This window comes from Babylonia areolata, chromosome 6, assembly GCF_041734735.1.
Source record: "Babylonia areolata isolate BAREFJ2019XMU chromosome 6, ASM4173473v1, whole genome shotgun sequence".
NCBI lineage: Eukaryota > Metazoa > Mollusca > Gastropoda > Neogastropoda > Buccinidae > Babylonia > Babylonia areolata.
The window spans coordinates 36,673,410-36,697,805 of NC_134881.1; the positions used below are offsets into that span (position 1 = coordinate 36,673,410).

General features: G+C 43.4%; 1 protein-coding gene across 6 annotated transcripts in view; it reads right to left on the reverse strand.

Annotated features, from left to right (window-relative positions):
- LOC143282978 (sperm-associated antigen 17-like) overlaps positions 1-24,396 on the reverse strand; it is an 83,075-nt gene that overhangs the window by 34,295 nt on the left and 24,384 nt on the right. For 3 of the 6 annotated variants that reach the window (XM_076588915.1, XM_076588914.1, XM_076588910.1), the window contains 11 exons: positions 22,121-22,275; positions 21,361-21,527; positions 19,206-19,229; positions 13,579-13,760; positions 7,825-7,965; positions 7,095-7,206; positions 5,608-5,778; positions 5,070-5,210; positions 4,424-4,557; positions 2,655-2,778; positions 899-1,077 (listed from right to left, as the gene is read on the reverse strand). In XM_076588915.1, coding sequence (XP_076445030.1) covers positions 899-1,077; positions 2,655-2,778; positions 4,424-4,557; positions 5,070-5,210; positions 5,608-5,778; positions 7,095-7,206; positions 7,825-7,965; positions 13,579-13,760; positions 19,206-19,229; positions 21,361-21,527; positions 22,121-22,275 — 1,530 coding nt within the window. The remainder of the gene's footprint in view (positions 1-898; positions 1,078-2,654; positions 2,779-4,423; positions 4,558-5,069; positions 5,211-5,607; positions 5,779-7,094; positions 7,207-7,824; positions 7,966-13,578; positions 13,761-19,205; positions 19,230-21,360; positions 21,528-22,120; positions 22,276-24,396) is intronic. The other 3 variants (XM_076588911.1, XM_076588913.1, XM_076588912.1) reach the window with 3 other exon arrangements.

Sequence of the window (24,396 nt, forward strand, 5' to 3'; positions counted from 1 at the left end):
TGTGGGAGTTGCAGCCCACGAACGCAGAAGAAGAAGAAAAAGATTCCCAGCTGCAACTGGTGAGTTAAGGGTGGAGATTTTTCCCATCTCCCAAGTCAGCATGCATGCAGACCTGCTATTGCCTGAACCACCTTCATGCGTATACACACGCAGAGCATCAAATAATTTGGTGGGTTATGGAAACATAAACCTTCCCAGCATGAACACCACTGAAAACAGTGTATGGCTGCCTAAATGGCGGGGGTAAAGAATGGTTATATACATGTAAAATTCCATTTGTAGATTATTATGAGTGAACATGAGAGTGGCAGCCCTCAAACAGGAAAAAAAATGACACCTCAGAAAAAAACCAAAAAAACTCAAGCCTTTCAATCATATGAAAATGTCATAAATGCCCGGTATCTTGCAAATGCTCCACCACCACCCCACCCGCAACCTCTACTCCCTACCCAATTTGGGTTTTAATATATATACAAAACTGCGCCAATGGTAAAATACCTTGTAAATGCTCTCAACCCCATTTTGTAAAAAAAAAAAAAAAAAAAAAAAAAAAAGAAAAAAGGAAAGAAAAGTATCATGTACTAATGAAAATTCAGTTTGCTACTTCTGATTGTGTTCCTTTAAAAAGCGGTGCAGATTTAGATCTTGAGATAAAGAACAGAACGCCTGCATGAGATGTTGATGTGTCACTGAAAAAAAAACCAAGTGAGAGCATGACGTTTCTCCATGACGCAGTGTCTTGCTCTGTTCTCATTCCCTGCCCAGCCACTGCTGCGCGATGAAACCACACAGCGTAACATACCCAGTAAACGCCCACCCACCCCAACTTAAGGGTGAAATGTGAGCAAAGAGTCGGGTGGGGGGTGGGCACTTACAAGGAAGAGTACAGCTCACCCACCTCGACGGAGCCGTCAGTCATGTGTTTGACCACGGTGCCATCGGCCGTCATGACGCGGGACTGCTCGTTGACAATGTACTGGCGGCGGGCGGCCTCGCAGTCCTGCATCCCGCTCGTCTTGAACGGGTAGCTCTGCTTCACCACCAGGTGCCGGTCCTCCTCCGTCATCGGCACCACACCTGTACAACCATTCTTGTTGTTACACACCTGGCAGTACAACCATTCTTGTTGTTACACACCTGGCAGTACAACCATTCTTGTTGTTACACACCTGGCAGTACAACCATTCTTATTGTTACACACCTGGCAGTTCAACCAGTCTTATTGTTACACACCTGGCAGTACAACCAGTCTTATTGCTATACACCTGGCAGTAAAACCATTCTTGTTGTTACACACCTGGCAGTACAACCAGTCTTATTGCTATACACCTGGCAGTACAACCATTCTTGTTGTTACACACCTGGCAGTACAACCAGTCTTATTGTTACACACCTGGCAGTACAACCATTCTTATTGTTACACACCTGGCAGTACAACCAGTCTTATTGTTACACACCTGGCAGTACAACCAGTCTTGTTGTTAGACACCTGGCAGTGCAACCATTCTTGTTGTTACACACCTGGCAGTACAACTATTTTTATTGTTACACACCTGGCAGTACAACCATTCTTGCTGTTACACACCTGGCAGTCAACCAGTCTTGTTGTTACACACCTGTCAGTACAGCCAGTCTTACTGTTACACACCTGGCAGTACAATCTAGTTTACACACCTGGCAGTAATTGTGTACACACTGGCAGTACAACCATTCTTATTGTTACACACCTGGCAGTGCAACCATTCTTATTGTTACACACCTGGCAGTACAACCATTCTTATTGTTACACACCTGGCAGTACAACATTGTTAAACACCTGGCAGTAAAACCATTCTTATTGTTATACACCTGGCAGTACAACCATTCTTGTTGTTACACAACTGGCAGTAAAACCATTCTTATTGTTATACACCTGGCAGTACAACCATTCTTGTTGTTACACACCTGGCAGTAAAACCATTCTTGTTGTTATAAACCTGACAGTAAAACCATTCTTGTTGTTATACACCCGGCAGTACAAAAATATTTATCATTATACTCCTGGCAGTACAACAATTCTTATTATTTTCATACACCTGGCAGTACAACCATTCTTATCATTATACATCTGCCAGTACAACAATTCTTTTTATTATACATGTGGCAGTACAACCATTCTTATCATTATACACCTGGCAGTACAACCATTCTTATCATTATACACCTGGCAGTACAACCAGTCTTATCATTATACACCTGGCAGTACAACCATTCTTATCATTATACATCTGCCAGTACAACAATTCTTTTTATTATACATGTGGCAGTACAACCATTCTTATCATTATACACCTGGCAGTACAACCATTCTTTTCATTATACACCTGGCAGTACAACCATTCTTATCATTATACACCTGGCAGTACAACCATTCTTATCATTATATACCTGGCTGTACATCAGTTCTTATCCTCATACACCTGGCATTACAACTATTATTATATATAACTTTTTTTTTAAAGGGGACCACACCTGGCAGTTCAACTAACTATAAATCACCACACCTGACAATTTAAGTCATGAAAATCTTAATCCACCCACTCAAAAACGAACAGCAACGACAGCTGTTTCTGGCTGTTCCTTTCTCCTCCCCCCTGATCTTGCCAAGCACTTACCCACAGAGCTCTGGAGGAAGTAGCGCACCTGCAGACCGTCTGGGCAGGTGACGAAGACCTCCTGGAAAGGTTGTTCCGGAACTTTCTTCTCCTCCACCTTCTCTTCCACAGGCAACTCCTCCTCCTGAAAATGAAAAAAAAAAAAAAAAAAAAAAAATGGTGGCGTTACGCATGGGACTGATGACACAGGGTTTCAGTTTCACTTTCACTTTCAGGGGGATGTGAAATCATGTGGACTGATCAATGCTCTAGATTTGTGTGTGTGTGTTTTTGGTTTTTAGAGAGGGGAGGTGGGGGTGGGTGGGTTTTTTTAAGAGCAGATGCCTGATCTATGCACAAAACAGAACATGCTTGTCAGGTCTTGAGAGCCTATGGGAGGTGTGGATAAAATTTTTTTTATTTAATTCTTTTGAAAGGAATGAAATAGTGAAACAAATTAAAGAAAAAAAAGTAAAGACATTAACGTATAACATACAATGCAATGAACATGCAGTGACCTGAGGGAGCAGGGAAAGCTGTTGTCTGTGTGATGCTGCGTGCGTGCGTGCGTGTGTGCGTGCATGCGTGTGTGTGTGTGAGTGCATGTGTGTGCATGCAAGCGTGCATGTACATGATTGTACATGAATGCATGTATGTGTATGTGTGTGTGTGAGCATGAATGTGTGTGTGTGTGTGTGTGCATGCGTGCATGTATATGAACGTCTGTATCTGTGAGTTTGAAACGGCTAAATGTGTCCACCTCTCTTTCTTTGGACACTGACAAAGCTTGATCCTAAACTGAATTGTATTCTATTCACTTGGAGTTCACTGCTGTGAAAGCACTCATAATTATTTCGCCCTGTCTCAAGACCCATACAGAATTACAAGTTGTTGTAGAACCTGACAGTGGTATCTGGTTACAAACATTACTCTCACACCTGTCCACAAACAAAATCCTCACACCTGTCCACTGCAATAAACCTGTCCACTGCAATAAAACCTGTCCACTACAAAACCCTAACATTAAACACCAACCTGTCCATTACACCAACCTCACAATGTAAAAAAAACCCAACCTTTTCCACTGCACAAACCTCACAACTGTCCGCTACAATACCTCACACCTGTCCACTGCAAATACCTCACAACTGTCTACTCCAAAATCCTGACACCTGTCCACAACAAAACCCTCACACCTGTCCACTAAACAATCCTCACATCTGTCCACTACAAAATCCTTACATCTGTCCATTACAAAACCCTCACACCTGTCCATTACAAAACCCTCACACCTGTCCATTAAACAATCCTCCCATCTATCCACTACAAAATCCTTACACCTGTCCATTACAAAACCCTCACACCTGTCCATTGCAAAACCCTCACACCTGTCCACTAAACAATCCTCACATCTGTCCACTACAAAATCCTTACATCTGTCCATTACAAAACCCTCACACCTGTCCATTGCAAAACCCTCACACCTGTCCACTAAACAATCCTCACATCTGTCCACTACAAAATCCTTACATCTGTCCATTACAAAACCCTCACACCTGTCCATTGCAAAACCCTCACACCTGTCCACTAAACAATCCTCACATCTGTCCACTACAAAATCCTTACATCTGTCCATTACAAAACCCTCACACCTGTCCATTGCAAAACCCTCACACCTGTCCACTAAACAATCCTCACATCTGTCCACTACAAAATCCTTACATCTGTCCATTACAAAACCCTCACACCTGTCCACCGCAAAACCTGCACACCTGACATGCCGTCCTCACCTGCACGGAGGCGGGTTCGGGGGTGTTGGAAACTTTGCCCCTTTCCTTCTTGCCCTTGGTGGGTGAGGCTGCCTGGGGCTGGGGGCTTGGGCTGGGGGCGGGGGGCACGTAGGGCGCTGGCTCGTAGGGCTTGCCTGTCACACAGCCACGTACCACAACAACTCTTTACTCAACAACACGTAACAGTCAGCTTGCAAGACATGCGTCTGTCTGACATGCAAAAGACTCTGTGATACTGCTAAATGGTGATGATGATGATGATGATGATGACACAGACTATCAAAGGAGACAAATGGTATGGACATAAAGGTACTTCAGCAAATTAATCTTTAAGCAGAGTACAAACACTGTTTTGAACTCTCAACAAATCTTTTAACAAGACAAAACAAGAAGATTTCCTCTTTTTTTCTTTCTTTTTTTTCCCCCAGTCACTGGAGATACATGAAAAAGACATTCAAACATGTCAATTTTCAATGAACAAAAAGTGGCAAAACACAAGTCATAAAAACACACACACAAAAAAAAAAAGAAAAAAAGAAAAAAAAAGCACAAACAATGCAATGACATGATTTGATAAGGACACACACTTGAAGGGGTATCTGTCAACCTGGCCAGCCTTCACCTCCATATCTTCCACTCCACTCACCTTCTGCCGTCTCACCAGTGGCGCCCCACTGACTAAGGGAGAGAACCATGCCGTCGATGAGCGTTGCCGTCAGGGAACCAAACTGACTGACAGGGGGCGCTTTCTTCTCCTTCTCTGCCTGTTCCCCTCCTTCTTTCTCCTCTGAAAGCAGAAAAGACCAGAGAGAATGATGACGTTCACAACACTGCGTAACACGTAGACATGTTAGTGTCTGAATTAATTTCATTTATCATTTCTTCATTTACAGTTTAATGATTTTGTTATTCTTCAGTGTTACCTGCTTATCTCCTATAACAACGACAACAGACTTATAACACGCATTTCATGACTGTAGATTTGAATTTGTCTGTATAGTAACTTAATGTTACAGGATATTAAAATTTGCTTTGGATATCACAGAATCTTTTTAAATGACAACAATAATATGATAAATCTGTGCAAAATTCTGCAACTTCACAGGCTAAACAGGCATTTAAAAAAATAAATAAATAAATAAACACCACAGTTTGTGACGGTGCAAGGCTGCAACTTTCCAAACCTTTTTCCGATTTCTCCGTCTCTGACTTTTCAAGTTCGTCAGACAAGGTGGAGGAAGAGACAGGCTCGAGGTCTGGGTCCTGGGGCTCCTCCTCCCCTTCTCTGGGGTTGAGGACGTGCACAGCGAACACGTGGCCGTCCTTCAGAACCGCAGTGCGGACAGCCGTGGTGCCTGCACACAGAATGACATAGTATAGATGTGATGTGTGGTGTGGGGTGGTGTGGTGTGGTGTGGTGCCTGCACACAGAACAACGCAGTATAGATGTGATGTGTGGTGTGGGGTGGTGTGGGGTGGGGTGGGGTGGTGTGGTGTGGTGTAGTGTGGTGTGGTGTGGTGTGGTGTGGCGTGGTGTGGTGTGGTGTGATGTGAGGTGGGGTGGTGTGGTGTGGTGCCTGCACACAGAACAACGCAGTACAGATGTGATGTGTGGTGTGGTGTGGTGTGGGGTGGGGTGGTGTGGTGTGGGGTGGTGTGGTGTGGTGTGGGGTGGTGTGGGGTGGTGTGGTGTGGTGCCTGCACACAGAATGACACAGTATAGATGTGATGTGTGGTGTGGGGTGGTGTGATGTGGTGTGGTGCCTGCACACAGAACAACGCAGTACAGATGTGATGTGTGGTGTGGTGTGGTGTGGTGTGGTGTGGGGTGGCGTGGTGTGGTGTGGTGTGATGTGATGTGGTGTGGTGTGAGGTGGGGTGGTGTGGTGTGGTGCCTGCACACAAAACAACGCAGTATAGATGTGATGTGTGGTGTGGTGTGGTGTGGTGTGGGGTGGCGTGGTGTGGTGTGGGGTGGTGTGGTGTGGTGCCTGCACACAGAACAACGCAATACAGATGTGATGTGTGGTGTGGTGTGGGATGGCGTGGTGTGGTGTGGTGTGGTGTGGGGTGGTGTGGTGTGGTGTGGTGTGGTGTGGTGTGGGGTGGGGTGGTGTGGTGTGGTGTGGGGTGGGGTGGTGTGGGGTGGGGTGGGGTGGTGTGGGGTGGGGTGGTGTGGTGTGGTGTGGTGTGGTGTGGTGTGGGGTGGCGTGGTGTGGTCTGGTGCCTGCACACAGAACAACGCAGTACAGATGTGATGTGTAGTGTGGTGTGGTGTGGTGTGGTGTGGTGTGGGGTGGTGTGGTGTGGTGCCTGCACACAGAACAACGCAGTACAGATGTGATGTGTAGTGTGGTGTGGTGTGGTGTGGTTTGCTGTACTGTGCTGTACAGTGCTGTATTGTCCTGAGTGGTGTTGTTCTGTGCTGTTCTGTGCTGTGCTGTGCTGCACTGTACGGTGCTGTGTTGTACTACGCTGTGCTGTCATGAGTGGTGTTGTTCTGTGCTGTGCTGTGCTGTGCTGTGCTGTTCTGTGCTGAACTGTAAACAGGCTTTGTTTTATTCAAATATTACCATAGTTTGTGACAATGTAAGACTGCAACTTCACACACACACACACACACACACACACACACACACACACACCGAGGCTGACAAAGCCCCAAAAATACCTTGCACAAACTCTGTCCTCTCTGTTCGGATCTGACCGCCATCTGAGGGGAAGAGCGTGGTGGTGATCCCAGAGGCATGGAGCAGCTGGTTGCCTGTGTCGTACCCCGTGAACTGGACACACACACACACACACACACACACACACACACACACACATACACACAAACAAAAAACCACACACACACACCACCCTTTTGATATTATTAAGGATGTAGATATGTATGTAAGTATGTATGTAGGTAGGTAGGTAGGCAGGAAAGTAGGTAGGTAGGTAGGTAGATGTGTGTGTGTGTGTGTGTGTGTGTGTGTGTGTCTATACATGTGCATACATACATATACAGACTCCATGGGTATGTTTTCATAAAATGTTCAAAACTTTAACCCTTTCACTACCAAACTCACATTTATGGGCCGGTTTCGTGAGTCGCTTCCCGGCGCTGGCTTTGCGGTTCGGCGGAACAGAATATAAGGAGTGAGGAAGTGCCAGACAAAGAGAGAAAATCTCCTGGTCTGGAAGAATGAGAGAATAAAAGAAGAAAACCGGCGCACCGCCTTCCTGAGTCTACCTTGCCTGGCTGCGGCTCTCTTCTGCTAACACTTCCTACCTGTCTTCACCTTCTCTAACACCACCTTACCACCCCATCACAATATACTTTTTTTTTTTCAAAATTTATATATATATATATATATATATATGAAAGTAAAAGCCCAGCCAATCAGAACACTCACCGGCCAGTACGGCTCCTCCTCCTCCTTGATGGGAGGTGGCTGGTCATCAGCGGGAGGCTCGTCAGGCGCGCGCTGCGACAGCTTGGACTTGCTGCTGCTCCTGGACCCGGGTTTCTTCTCTTCCTTCTCCTCCTTCTCCTGCTGTTGACACACAAGCCGGCATGGCAGCGGCGTCTTAGTACTGAGGTCGCCACAGAAACATTTTGGCCAGCAGAGTCAATGGATGGGTCTCATTTGCATCAGTCTGACATGGGACGGTAAGTGACACCAAACTGATCATTATCGTCGTCATATTCTGGCACTGCGCCGATGAAAGACAAGCATTCAGCCTTTGAAAGGCTTGTGCTGAGAGAGCGCGTGGGAACCGTACCCTGGTTTTGAATCTTGACAGACTTTTGATATCAGTGGTGACTTTTTTTTTTTGTTGTGGTTGTCTTTTTGATAAAAGGCTTTGACCAATTGAATATGGTATTACATTGTGGTGTTGAAATTTTTTGTTTGTTTTTTGTTGTTGTTTTTTTGTGTTTTTTTTGCTTCTTTTTTCGGGGAAGGAGGGGGGAGGTGTGTGTACGGGGTGGAGGGTTGTTGTTATTGTTTTATAAGCAATCCACTTTAGAAGGCCTTTACCAACTGACTATGGGTCTACACTCTGGTGTTGAAAATTTGCTGTTCTTGAGCAGTCCACTTAAAAACGCCTTCACCAACTGATTAAGGCACTACACTCTGGTGTTGAAAATGTGAATAGTTTGGAGGTGTTTTTTTGGTTTTTTTTAAGAGCAATGGTTCAACATTATAGGTAACTGAATAAAAGTATCATTTCCATAAAAAGATGGAAATGGGTTTTGTGTAAAACTTGTAAGCTGCAGCCCCAAATAATCACAGTCAGTCAATAAAAATTTAAGCAGACAAAAATACACACACAAAAAAAAAAAACATAAACAGCTGACATACAGCATGTACAATGATCTCTGTAAAAAAATAAATAAATAAACAAAAAGAAAAAACAACAACAAATAATTAAAAATTTGGAAAACAAAACAAATGATAATCCGAAAAGAGATTAAATCAACATTACTTCACAGCTGAAGACTTCACTGCCTTGATTAACTAATTTGTCTTACTCTTCATAAAAAAATCCAAACACTTCAGTACTGTTCTGATCATCTCAAATAAAATCTTTATTTCCCTAAAAAAAAAAATAAAAAAAAAATTCTAAATTGTTCAGTTCAGGAGTTCCATACCTGAATTTGTTTCATTCACATGAGAAAATGTTGCTCTACTTGTTTGTCATCTACTATTTGATACTGCAGAGTTCACAACATTTTGACCTACTTTATCCAAATCATTCAACAACAACAAAACTGAACAGAAACCCAGAAGAAAAAAACATTATTATTTCCAATGATATTTTCACCCAAACAGCATGACAACCACAAGTCTGCATGTATTCATCTGTGTATTGTACAGGACTATGTGTGCTTATGTGATGTGCCGATGAACATGTGTGTGTATGCTTGTGTGATGTGCCGATGAACATGTGTGTGTATGCTTGTGTGATGTGCCGATGAACATGTGTGTGTATGCTTGTGTGATGTGCCAATGAACGTGTGTGTGTGTGTGTGTGTGTGTGTGTGAGTGTGTGTGTGCTTGTGTGATGTGCCAATGAACATGTGTGTGTGTGTGTGTGTGTGTATGCGTGCTTGTGTGATGTACCAATGAACATGTGTATGTGTGTGCATGCTTGTGTGATGTGCCAATGAACATGTGTCTGTGTCTGTGTGATGTGCTAGTCAATATATATGTGCTTGTGTGATGTGCCAATCATTATGTGTTTACATGTGCAATGCGCAAATCAACATGTGTGTACATGTGTGATGTGCCAATAAACTTGTTTGTACATATGTGATGTGCCAAAAAACTTGTGTGTGCTTGTGTGATGTGCCAGTCAACATGTGAGTGTGCTTGTGTGATGTGCCAGTCAACATGTGTGTGTGCTTGTGTGATGTTCCAATCAACATGTGTGTGTGCTTGTGTGATGTGCCAGTCAACATGTGTGTGTGCTTGTGTGATGTGCCAATCAACATGTGTGTGTGCTTGTGTGATGTTCCAATCAACATGTGTGTGTGTGCTTGTGTGATGTGCCAATCAACATATGTGTGTGCTTGTGTGATGTGCCAATCAACATGTGTGTGTGCTTGTGTGATGTGCCAATCAACATATGTGTGTGCTTGTGTGATGTGCCAATCAACATATGTGTGTGCTTGTGTGATGCGCCAGTCAAAATGTGTGTGTGCTTGTGTGATGTGCAAGTCAACCTGTGTGTGCCTGTGACAAACAACTAAAAAAATAAATGGCACCAGTCAGTACAAGAAACTTTGTCAAAGTAAAAAAAACAACAACAAAAAAACAAGGGCGGCATGCTGAAAAAAATGGGGGATGAAAAACCCAATAAACAACACCACCAAAAGCCAGGATAGCCATCCACCACACGGCAAAAGCAAGGAATCTCACATGGGTAGGAGTGGCTGGTTAAAAAAGATTATAATGAACTTTCTGTTTAACTTTTTGCACAATGAAAAAAAACAACAGAAACATATATGGCATGAAGGAAACCAGGTTCATCCTGAATATCAAGCAATATTTCAATAAAGAGAACCTCACTGAGTGACTGATTTTTTTTTTTTTTTTTTTTTTTTTTTTTTTTGTCACACCCAAAAGCTTATGTCTTCACCTAAGTGCCTGTCTTAATATTGAAACAAAATATAGGGGGGGATGGGGGGGTGGGGGGGGGCTTTTTTTTTTCTTTGATCACCAAAATGCTGATACAGAAATGGGATTAGTAGAGAAATACTCCCACCCATGATTTCACGCTTCCAGGTCCACGGCGATCAGCAATGCAAAGGGGAATGGCAAAAACGAAAAAGAGAACAAAACATCTAAGTACAGGAATACATGAGGGGTGGGGAAAAAAAAAAAAAAGAAAGAAAGAAAGAAAGAAAAACAAATGTCAGCGTGCATGAGAGAGTGACAAACAACGGGACAAAAAGGGCAGAACCACACAAGAATGGCACAGAGACAGGCAGACAGACAGATATGACACACTGACCAACAGACATACTGCCGACGGACACAGGGAAACACTGCACCTGACAGACCACACAAACACAAAGCAACAGACTGAAAACAATGGAAGTGATAGTCACAAAATGGGCAAAAACTAACGGAAGTGAGCCTGTGCAAATGTGCAGATATATGAAGGTGTAAGTAAATATAGTTTGGACAAAGACGATTTGGGTCAACGATGCATACAAAATAATAAACATAATGCAGGCAAACATTCCACAACCAGAACAAAACAAAACAGTAATAGATAAATGAAACTCAGAAAAAATATGACAGAGCAAAAAAATCATTATCTTGTCATGCCAACAATGAAAAGAAATTGAAACAGATACGATAGACACTTTTCTCTCCTGCCCTGTCTTCCAATCACCACCACACCACCCCCCATGGCAATATCCTCATGGCCCTCATCCCCTTGACAACCCATGGCAATATCCTCATGGTCCTCATCCTCTTGACAACCCATGGCAATATCCTCATCATCGTCATCCCCTTGACAACCCTCATTGGCAATATCCTCATCATCCTCATCCTTTTGACAACCCTCATTGGCAATATCCTCATCATCCTCATCCTCTTGACACCACCCTCAGCGCATGGCAATATCCTCATGACCCTCATCCCCTTGACCACCCCCCAGGGCAATATCCTCATGGCCCTCATCCCTTGACACCACCCTCAGCCCATGGCAATATCCTCATGACCCTCATCCCCTTGACAACCCTCACTGACAATATCCTCATCATCCTCATCCTCTTGACACCACCCTCAGCCCATGGCAATATCCTCATGACCCTCATCCCCTTGACAACCCTCACTGGCAATATCCTCATGGTCCTCATCCTCTTGACAACCCATGGCAATATCCTCATCATCATCATCCCCTTGACAACCCTCATTGGCAATATCCTCATCGTCCTCATCCTCTTGACACCACCCTCAACCCATGGCAATATACTCATGGTCCTCATCCCTATGACAACCCTCACTGGCAATATCCTCATCGTTCTCATCCTCTTGACACCACCCTCAGCCCATGGCAATATCCTCATAGCCCTCATCCCCTTGACACCACCCTCAACCCATGGCAATATCCTCATGGCCCTCATCCCCTTGACACCACCCTCAACCCATGGCAATATCCTCATGGCCCTCATCCCCTTGACACCACCCTCAACCCATGGCAATATCCTCATCATCCTCGTCCCCTTAATACCCCCAAGACAAGCCATGCCAATGTTGGAAATATTGTATTTAATTTGAAAACAAAAACCCAAAACCAATAAAAAAAAAAAAACACATTCATATGTATGCATAAAAAAAAAACAATAACAAAAGCAACTGATGTTTTTCTTACCCCTTTTTTGCCCTGCAAACACAACGTATAAACATGCAAAAATCATGACCACACACATCAGAAGGGGAAAAAAAAAAGGCAGTGCAAAGATAATGTGATTCTTTTTACAATCTCCATGAAAAGTGCCATGCATATGCCCCACTATCCTTGTTTTAGGGGGTACACGTGGGTGGACATGTACATGGTATTTTATGGTATATGCTGTGGCTGATACTCAACCCTGCCCCCCGCCCCCCCCCCCCCCCCCCCCCCACCATCCCCCCCCCCCCTTCTTTTCGCATCTGAATATAAGAATCAATGCAAAATGTCTACACACACACACACACACACACACTTACTCTATCACATGCACGCACGCAAGCAGACACACACACACACACACACACACACACACACACACACTTACTCTATCACACGCACACAGGCACGCCAACACCATACACACACACACACACACACACACACACACACACACACAAACACACACCACAGTCCATTTGGACAAGATAATCCAGAGCTTCATAAATAATACTTTAAACCTTTCTCAAACAAGACAAAGGTGAAATGGTGCTGTACCAGCACTAATGCCAAGGGGGGGAAAAAAAGGAAGAAAATATAGAGCAGTGGGTTCATGTCTAAGCTGGAACATTTTCATCTTGTGTGTCTTCTGCAGTTATTTCTGATGGAGGCAGTGAGTTTTTTTTTCTATTGCTAAAGGAAGCGGTGCACAAAGTGAAACTTCTGGACATAACATTACAGAATGCAATCTAATCACTGCACACACCACAATAAAAAAAAATATTTGAAAAACAAAATCCACAACTTCATACATAAAAAACAAACAGGTGATGAACAGTCACACCTATATCCACAAAGTGCAGATGCAGTCACACACAGACACACACACACACACACAAGTTTAAAGCTACAAACTCAACCACTTTGAACTCTAGCACAACACTATCATTTCATTCCAGTACTAACTCATTCACTCTAGACACTGCACGCACAATGCAGGCACACACACACACACACACACACATCTGCTATCAACACAAATTGTCCAGCCTTCAGCAAGAAAACAACACAGCCATGAAGTGATAACACCACACACATACATCCTCAAAGCCTCAAACCCTGATCACTGGTGAACACTGCATCACAAGTCCAACACTTAACCGATTCTGCCACGGCGCCCTCCTACAATGATGATGATGACAAGGTGAAAAAAAAAGAAAAAGGAAAAAAGACGCAGAAAGTGATGATGCTGTCACCTTCTTCTGGGCAGACCTGGCCCTCTTCTCCTTCTTGAGGGACTCCTTCTCATCCTCCTCCGCTTTAATCCTCTCCTGCTCCTCCTTCCACGCCTTCAGGGAGTTCGGCCGCACGTAGGGGTTGGTGTTGCCCACGGACTCCACGCTGCTCGATCGTGACCCCTTGGGGCTCTTGGACCGCGCTGCCACAAAGCACACACACACCTGAAAGATTGGAAATGGGGGTGTTTTGGACCGCGCTGCCACAAAACACACACTCATGTAAGACTGGAAATGGGGGTGTTTTGAACCGTGCTGCCACAAAACAAATACACATCTGAAAGACTGGAAATGGGGGTGTCTTGGACCGCGCTGCCACAAAACACACACACACACACACACATGTGAAAGATTGGAAATGGGGATCTTTTGGACCGTGCTGCCACAAAACACACACACATGTGAAAGATTGGAAATGGGGGTGTTTTGGACCGCGCTGCCACAAAACACACACACATGTGAAAGACTGGAAATGGGGGTGTTTTGAACAGTGCTCCCACAAAACACACACACATGATTGGAAATGGGGGTCTTTTGGACCGCGCTGCCACAAAACACACACACATGTGAAAGATTGGAAATGGGGATGTTTTGAACTGTGCTCCCACAAAACACACACACATGATTGGAAATGGGGGTGTTTTGAACCGTGCTCCCACAAAACACACACACATGACTGGAAATGGGGGTGTTTTGAACAGTGCTCCCACAAAACACACACACATGATTGGAAATGGGGGTGTTTGGACCGCGCTTCCACAAAACACACACACATGTGAAAGACTGGAAATGGGGGTGTTTTGGACCGTGCTCCCACAAAACACACACACATGTGAAAGATTGGAAATGGGGATCTTTTGGACCGCGCTGCCACAAAACACACACACATGTGAAAGATTGGAAATGGGGGTGTTTTGAACCGTGCTCCCACAAAACACACACACATGTAAGACTGGAAATGGGGGTGTTTTGGACCGCGCTGCCACAAAACACACACACATCTGAAAGACTGGAAATGGGGATCTTTTGGACCGCGCTGACACAAAGCACACACACACACATGTGAAAGACTGGAAATGGGGATCTTTTGGACCGTGCTGACACAAAGCACACACACACACATGTGAAAGACTGGAAATGGGGATCTTTTGGACCGCGCTGACACAAAGCACACACACACACATGTGAAAGACTGGAAATGGGGATCTTTTGGACCGTGCTGACACAAAGCACACACACACACATGTGAAAGACTGGAAATGGAGATCTTTTGGACTGCGCTGACAGGGAACACACACACACATGTGAAAGACTGGAAATGGAGATCTTTTGAACTGCGCTGACAGGGAACACACACACACATGTGAAAGACTGGAAATGGAGATCTTTTGAACTGCGCTGACAGGGAACACACACACACATGTGAAAGACTGGAAATGGAGATCTTTTGAACCAAGCTGCCAGGGAACACACACACACATGAAACAGAAATGATTACACAGGAGATACATACAACATGAATTTGGATGGGTTTTTTGTTTTTGTTTTGTTTTTGTTTTTTGATGGCTTGGACTCACAGGATATAGATTAGGGCTCTTTTGGTGGAATATGCTGTGAGAGGAGACACACGGGTAAAACAACTGTGGGCACAACAGCTGAGTAGCTAAAGCACTGCACTTTCAGTCTGATGGGCCTGGGTTCAAAACCTGCAGATTTCAAGGTGGAGATGTTTTTTTCTCATCTCCCAGGTAACAGATGTGCTGTCTTGCTAATACCTCCACCCCCCTTCATGTCTATATTCATGCAGAAGTTCAAACATGCACCTTAAAGATCCCATAATCCATATCAGCATTTGGTGGCTTTTGGAAACAAGAATATACACCCAGCATGCGCACCCCCAAAAACAGTACGACAGCCTGCATGGCAGGGTAAAAACATCTGTACTTAAAAGTGAAGAAGACAGCTGCAGCCCACAAATGCAGAAGAAGAAGAAGAAGAAGAAACATGAAACCAGTCATCCCCTCTCTTATCTTTCACAACTTTTAAACGGCAATTCATGGAGTCGGAACACAAAAAGAGTGGCAGTTCCATAGTCCCCCACCCCCCACACCCCCAATCACACACGCACCCCCCACCCCACCCCTTCCCCCCGGCCCCTTCCACCCTCAAAAAAAAAAAAAAAGGATTCATATCTGTTGTAACAGATTAAATGTCCACACTTTTATATTAGTATTCTATTATCACAACAACCACTACCATTTCTATTGCTACTTCACGCTCTGATGTCAAGATATCTTGTTAACCACTGTCATGCGTCTTGGCAAGGCAGGTAAGTCAAGGCAGGAATAAGGTTGTGGATTTATGCTTTACTCTACAACATTGACAAAGAACTCCTGTTCTGCCAATTATCTACTGATCATTGTTGCAAAAATAATGCTGTATGCAGGGGAGCTAATTCAAAAGCTGCCAAACCTCTCACATTTCTTGTTCCTTTTTGCAACTATCATAATCCAAAGCTATAACAGCCATAAACAAATTATCCTGAAATAATGACATTACAATTCACAGGCATCTTTAAAACTAAGTGAAAAAACATTGTTTTAAGCTCACAGAGAGTTGATCTGCGGTCAAATAATCACTGATTGTCTTTTGTTTCTTGTTCTTATTGTTCTCTCTCTCTCTCTCTCTCTCTCTCTCTGTGTGTGTGTGTGTGTGTGTGTGTGTGTGTGTGTGTTTGTGTGTGTGTGTGTGTGTGTGTGTGTGTGTGTGTGTGTGTGTGTGTGTGTGTGTGTTGTGTGCCTGTTTAATACTTTGCTTGGTACTGCAGGCTACTGTCATCTAACAATACTGTGACATCATTCACGCCTCAGTGAGTCATTTTCTCTTGTTCACAAGATTTCACACAAAGGCACCAGCCCCTCAAACAAACAAAAATAAAAATAGTGGATTGACACACAATACATGCACTGAACAACTACAGCATGAAACAGTCAAACAGGTTAGCAGCAAAAACGAATGGATCAATCAAACATAGATGCTGGATGTACAAGCAAAACATTCAGACAAAAAGGTCTCACAAGTAAAATGAGTCTAATTCCATGTGCCTGTGTCCCCCCCCCCCCCCCTCCCCCCCATCTGATTTAATGTATATGCTGTTCTGATGTAATAATGTTTTGCTTTCATTTTCTTTTTTCCTTTCATCTTCTTGTGTTTTGTTCTTTCTTCTTTTTTTCCTTTCCTCCAGGGATGTATGAAAAAAAGCACTGTTCGCTCACGCTATCATCTTCAGAAAATAAAATCCATTCACTCTCTGTCTCTTCCTGTTTCTCTGTCTGTGTGTCTGTCTGTCTATCAGTACAGGTCAGAGTGACGGTCTTCCTGTTTACTTTTTAGTGTGCATGGTTCCCTTGTCCCTTTCAGAATCACGTCTTCAACAAGAGTGGCTGGCACACAAGTGTCTAAGTCATCCTATACACAAGCATCACATCTTCCAGCAATGGCTGGCACACAAGTGTCTAAGTCATCTTATATACAAGAAGCAAAGCCTTCATTTCATGGCTGATGTGTGATTCATGTTCTACAACAAAAGGCAAAGCCGTCATGGCTGATGTGTGATTCATGTTCTACAACAAGAGGCAAAGCTTCATGGCTGATGTGTGAATCCTGCTGTTCAACAACAACAAAACCAAGCATGTTGGGCGATATAGGGGTGGAGGTTACAGGTACATGCTCACCATCAGAGAGGAGTGTTTGTCCAGCTGAATATGGAGCAATTCTACCTTAAGCAGCCCGCATCAATCAGCATTTCATTGGTTCACGATTAAAATACTGAACTGTCCAAATTTCAAGCTTTCGCTGTCTTCAGTGTGACTTGTCAGTTTTGATAAATAGTAACACAATATCCAAACAAATTTTGGGGTGTAATATACACAACATCCACTCTGGACAAGTACAGTTCTTTCAGCAAAAAAATGATCAGTGAATCTGATGCCTTCTCCCTCTCTGAACAATGCAGGCTCAAGGTTCCTGACTTCTCCCTTTCTAAACAATGCAGGCTGAAGGTTCCTAACCACCTGCCTCTCTGATCAAAGGTAACATTCCAAAAACAACTGGATACTTGTTGCTGGAATCTGTGAAAAGACATTCATCTTAAAATAAAATAAAAAAGATTTTGAATAAATAAAAAACCTATCAATCTTTCTCTCCAAATAATGGCGGAAGTCGGCCTATGACACAGGAAAGCCAAAATCATGACTGACTGTGTCACATGCCTGTAAGGTTGTGACCTCACACCAAAATGAAACCTTCCTTGAAGAGGGAAAAGATGCTGTGCTGTGTTGTGTTGTGCTGTGCTGTGATGTGCTGTGATATAACTGTGTTGTGCTGTGCTGTGCTGTGATGTGCTGTGATATAACTGTGTTGTGTTGTGTTGTGCTGTGCTGTGCTGTGCTGTGCTGTGCTGTGCTGTGCTGTGATATAACTGTGTTGTGTTGTGTTGTGCTGTGCTGTGCTGTGCTGTGATATAACTGTGTTGTGTTGTGTTGTGCTGTGCTGTGCTGTGCTGTGCTGTGCTGTGATATAACTGTGTTGTGTTGTGCTGTGCTGTGCTGTGCTGTGATATAACTGTGTTGTGCTGTGCTGTGCTGTGCTGTGCTGTGCTGTGATATAACTGTGTTGTGCTGTGCTGTGCTGTGTTGTGCTGTGCTGTGCTGTGCTGTGCTGTGCTGTGATATAACTGTGTTGTGTTGTGTTGTAACTGTGTTATATTGTATTGTGTTGTGTTGTCGTGTTTTGTTTTGTGTTTTGCCATGGCAGAACACTCTGTATGAAATTCCAGATGCTCTCCCCAGGGAGGGCACAACACCATCCACATCGTTTCTCTTGGTCCTGTCTGCAAGTGCATGTGGTGTGCACTTGTTTTACTTATCAATGAGAGTTTTGTCCAGATTTTGCCATGGACAGCCCCTTTGTTTGGTGGCTTCTTTTACATGCACCAAATGCAGGATCGCAGTGTATCATCCCATCTGAAGGACTAGCATCCAAACCACCTCTCAAGGTTTGGTCAAAGGGGGGTGGGAGGGGGTAACAATTCTAGTGTGTGCTTGTTTATTTGTTTGTGTGTGTGTGTGTGTGTGTGTGTGTGTGTGTGTGTGTGTGTGTGTGTGTGTGTGTCTGTCTGTCTGTCTCTGCCTTCTATTTTCAGTGTGTTTACATGTTCTGTTCAACATACAAATAAATGTTATATTCTGTGTGTTTCTTTGCAATGTCTTAGGTTAGTTGGTTGGTTGATTGGCGAGTTGAACAATTATCAATAAGTTGGTTGGATGCCACTTTTTGCCCACCATTTCACACATTAAAAAACAACAACAACAAACAGAGGGGGGGGGGGGGGGGGGAATCTGTCCCCAACGTGGCTTTGAAATACCAATCATGTTTCTAATCAACTCAAACCAAAACTACAATATCAAACAAAAAATAACACAAACCTAAAAAAAAAAAAAAAAAAAAAAACAAAACAAAAAAAAACAACTAAAGACCCAAACGGAATCCGACAAAAACACAAAGCGCTGCATGTTTTCAACGTTTACCTTTCTTGCCACCTTCAGCTTTATCTGCACATGAACATCAGCACTGTGTGACAGACTGCTAGGGAGTGACATTCACATGCACAGAGGGGAGACTGGGAATTTTGTTCAGATTTTTTTTTTTTCTGACTTACTTCTACGAAACTGTACGACAGGTTTATGCAAACATGTTTATGTTATTTCAGGATAATACCCAGTTTGTTTTGTGACCAATGAGAAGTTTGAGTTTGTTTTGTTTTGGGGGTTTTTTTTTTGCTTTTTTTTCATAATTTAGACAGAAATGCGTGCGTGTGTGTGTGTGTGTGTGGGTGTGGGTGTGGGTGTGTCACTGTGTCTCTGCCTTCAACTGCCAGTGTGTTTACATGTTTGTACTTCAACATACAAATAAATGTTACATTCTGTTTGTTTCTTTGCAGTGTGGTAGGTTAGCTGGTTGGTTGATTGGTGGGTTGATCAATCATCGGTAAGTTGGTAGGATTTTCTTTTTACCCACTATTTCACACATTAATATATATATAAAAAGAAAAAAAAAACTGTCCCCAACGTGGCTTTGAAATATCAGTCATGTCTCCAATTAAATGAAATCCAAAATTACAAAATGAAATCAGAACAACACAAACCTAAAACAAACCTAAAGACCCAAACCAAATTAAACAAAATCACAAAACGCTGCATGTTTTCAACGTTTACCTTTCTTGCCACCTTCACTTTTATCTGCACATGAACATCAGCACTGTGTGACAGACTGCCATGGAATGACATTCACATGCACAGAGAGGAGACTGGGAAGTTTGTTTGGATTTTTTTTCTGATTTATTTCTATGAAACTATACCCTACGTTTCTGCACTGCTTATCTCTGTTGTTTTTGTTTTTGTTTTTTGGTTTTGGTTTTTGTTATTCTAACTGAAGTGTGAGTAAGGAAAAATCTCAAGTATATATATTTTAAAGTATTATAAGTATCATAATATGGGAAATATAACAAACCCATGATTCTTAACCCTTTGAGCCCGGACCACCGCTTTACCGGTGGCAGAGAAAAATGACATAATGACCGGCCACCGGTTGAGTGGTGCGTAAACACTTGAAGCGTGCAGAGTCTTAACCTGGCCCGTCAGGGCAGAAATCAGGGACAAAACGTGCGAGAAAACAACTGTACACAACGCAGCAAGTAATTGATATGCTTGATGATTTATTGGAAGTAGAGTATGACAATGATTACCCTGATAGTGAGGTGGAATTCAAATCGGATGATTTTGCTACAGACAGTGATGTTTAAAATGAATCTGAGCCTGCAGAATCAGTTGATCAAAGGAGGCGTGTCAGGTTGAGACTCTGCACGCTTCATGGCAGAAATCGATCTTTTTTATCCAAAGAACATGCACAAAACACAGTGAGGGGGCGCGGCAATGTTGGTACTGCGTTCGCTGGTGTCGGAATATTTTTCTGATTGGCTCTTCAATATAAGTCAACCAATAGCAAAACACGACACAGTGTTTACGCACTGCTCAACCGGTGGCCAGGCATTATGCCACCTCTCCCCACCACCGGTAAAGCGGTGGTCAGGGCTCAAAGGGTTAAACAATATTTTTGAAAAAAGGCATTCAAATAGAACCTTTGTTTTCGCATCAATGCATCCTACCTATCAGATTTTTGGGACATCTAGTTTATTCCCCTTCTCACCACAACAATATTTTGTTGTTAAACAATAATTTTGAAAACAAGTAAATAACTAAACACACACACACACACACACACACACACACACACACGCATGCACACCCGCCCACACACCATTTAGCTCCAACCATTCACAGGCCCCACCGAATTCTCCCCTTATCCTCACTATCACAACAAACTGTTTTTAAAGAACATCTTTTGAAAAAATGTATATTCCCCTACTTCTCAATACAACAATGTACTGTTTTTATTATTTAAAAAAAAATTTAGTATAAAAGATATAAAGCACATCTTTCCCACAAAAAAGAACAACCACAACTCATATATCCTACTAAAATGAATTTTTGAGGTGATTTCTTCCCCTTCTTCTCACCATAACAAGTTACTGTTCATCAACATTATTGTGAGGGGCGGAAAAAATTATCTTAAAAAAAAAAAACACACACACACACAAAATCCCCTTCCATCCGTCTACCTTACCCGATTTGCGTGGTGATTTCTTCCCCTTCTTGTCGCCGGTCTTGGAGTCGGACTCATCATCTTGCCGCATCTTCTCCACCTCTGTGGACAGCAGGTGAGCCTGGTACTCCGCTTCCTTCTCCTTCAGCCAGTCTGCGATGGACTCCGCGACGTACTCCAGGTAATTCCTGGCCACCGCAATGCAAACGTAAATCAAAGGCGTGAACCACTTTTAACTCCTTAAAAAGTTATCAAAACACATTTCTTCACATGAGAAATTCATCTGAATTAGAAGAGCCATAGGCAATTAATATCTATCAAAGTTAGAGGAACAGAGATTCAGAGACTCACCAGTTACAACATGGGTGGCACCCCCTACTCTGCAACAAATCTGCTTTAAAAAAAAAAAAAAAGGAAGGGGGTTGGGGGGGGGGGGGCAGATGCCTGGTCAACTCAGAAAACCAGACATACTGGTCAGGCCTTGACAGCCTACAACAGGTGTGAAAAAAAAAAACAGTAACCTTAAATGAAATGAAATTAGAAACAAATAACAACAAATGTGAATTCACAAAAGCACATGCTCTCGCATACACGTGCATGCACGAACACGCACACAACACACACACACACACACACACACACACACACACATAACACACATACATACACACACAACACACACATATACACACACACACAACACACACACAAACACACATACACACACACACACAACACACACACATACACACACACACACAACACACACACACTGACCCACCTGAAGCCGACGTTGGAGTGCAGTTCGGTGTGCCAGTCCACATGGTTCTGTAGCTCTGTGTTGTAGGGGTTGTGCAGAACCAGCATCACTGACTGGTCACGCTTGTGTTCATACGTCTCCATGAAGGGAAGAATGTAGCAAGCATCCTTCAACACCTTCACATCACAGGTACAAACCCACAGTTACCATAGGGTGTCCTTGTCTCTTGGGGATGAATACGGGGGATCTAGTTACTTAGGAATGCATATGAGGGAACTAGTTACTTAGGAATGCATACAGGGGATCTAGTTACTTAGGAATGCATACAGGGGATCTAGTTACTTAGGAATGCATACAGGGGAACTAGTTACTTAGGAATGCATATGGGGGATCTAGTTACTTCGGAATGCATTATGGGGATCTAGTTACTTAGGAATGCATACGAGGGAACTAGTTACTTAGGAATGCATACAGGGGATCTAGTTACTTAAGAATGCATACGGGGAAACTAGTTACTTAGGAATGCATATGGGGGATCTAGTTACTTAGGAATGCATATGGGGGATCTAGTTACTTAGGAATGCATACGAGGGAACTAGTTACTTAGGAATGCATACAGGGGATCTAGTTACTTAGGAATGCATACAGGGGATCTAGTTACTTTGGAATGCATACAGAGGATCTAGTTACTTAGGAATGCATACAGGGGATCTAGTTACTTAGGAATGCATACAGGGGATCTAGTTACTTAGGAATGTACACAGGGGATCTAGTTACTTAGGAATGCATACTGGGGATCTAGTTACTTAGGAATGCACAGAGGGGATCTAGTTACTTAGGAATGTACACAGGGGAACTAGTTACTTAGGAATGTACACAGGGGATCTAGTTACAAATGCATACAGAGGATCTAGTTACTTAGGAATGCATACAGGGGATCTAGTTACTTAGGAATGCATACAGGGGATCTAGTTACTTGGGAATGCATACAGAGGATCTAGTTACTTAGGAATGCATACAGAGGATCTAGTTACTTGGGAATGCATACAGAGGATCTAGTTACTCTGGAATGTATACAGGTGATTTTGCTGTGTCAAAATAACTGTGGAGTTGTGCTGCCTTGTGTTGTGCCATGGTGTTTGTGCGTGGTGTGATGTGGTACTGTGTGGTGCCATGTGGTACTGCGTGGTGTGATGTGGTACTGCGTGGTGTGATGTGGTACTGTGGTACTGCGTGGTGTGATGTGGTACTGCGTGGTGTGATGTGGTACTGCGTGGTGTCATGTGGTACTGCGTGGTGTGATGTGGTACTGCGTGGTGACATGCTGTGCTATGGAGTGGTATGGTGTCGAGTCATGTGGTGATGTGCTGTGTTGTGCTGTGATTTGTTGCCCTGTGGTCAGACTTGCAACGGTGTGGTGTGGTGTGGTGTGCTGTGTTGTGCTGTGATTTGTTGCCCTGTGGTCAGACTTGCAACGGTGTGGTGTGGTGTAGTGGGGTGGGGTGGGGTGTGACCCTTATTAAAGTCAGTCTAATTTTATAACCCATATATTGTGTTTTTGTTGTTGTTTTTGTTGTTGTTTTTTTACATTTTCCACGTTTGTGTGTGTGTGTGTGTGTGTGTGTGTGTGACATAATAGATGGGGCGATAATAGATAGGGCGATAACAGATAGGGCAATATTAGAAAATAGCGAAAATAGAAAACAGCTGCATGCTAAGTTTTGTAAAACTTACAAATGCAGAAAGGCTACAGAAAAAATCAACAACTGTGGCTTGTAAAATAAGACTCACCCTATCTATTATCGCGCTATCTATTATCGCCCTATCTATATCGCCTTATCTATTACCACCCTATCTATTATCGCGCTATCTATTATCGCGCTATCTAATATCGCCCCATCTATTATCGCCCCATCTATTATCGCCCTATCTACATTGCCCTATCTATTATCGCCCTATCTGTTATCGCGCTATCTATTATCACCCTATCTATATCGCCCTATCTATTATCACCCTATCTATATCGCCCTATCTATTATCGCGCTATCTATTATCGCCCTATCTATTATCACCCTATCTATTATCGCCCTATCTATACAAAAGAGCTGCAATGGCTCAATCAGTTGGATTTCTGATCCAGATGTTGACCCACCAGTGATCCAGATTCAAGGCCCTGTTTGGGGTATGGGGGTGGTGTTATTGGGAAAGACCCTTTTCTCTGCTTCTCCTCCTCACTCCAGCCAGGTGTGTGAACTGGGGTACCTGACTTCAGGATGGGGAGAGGACCGGCCCCACGC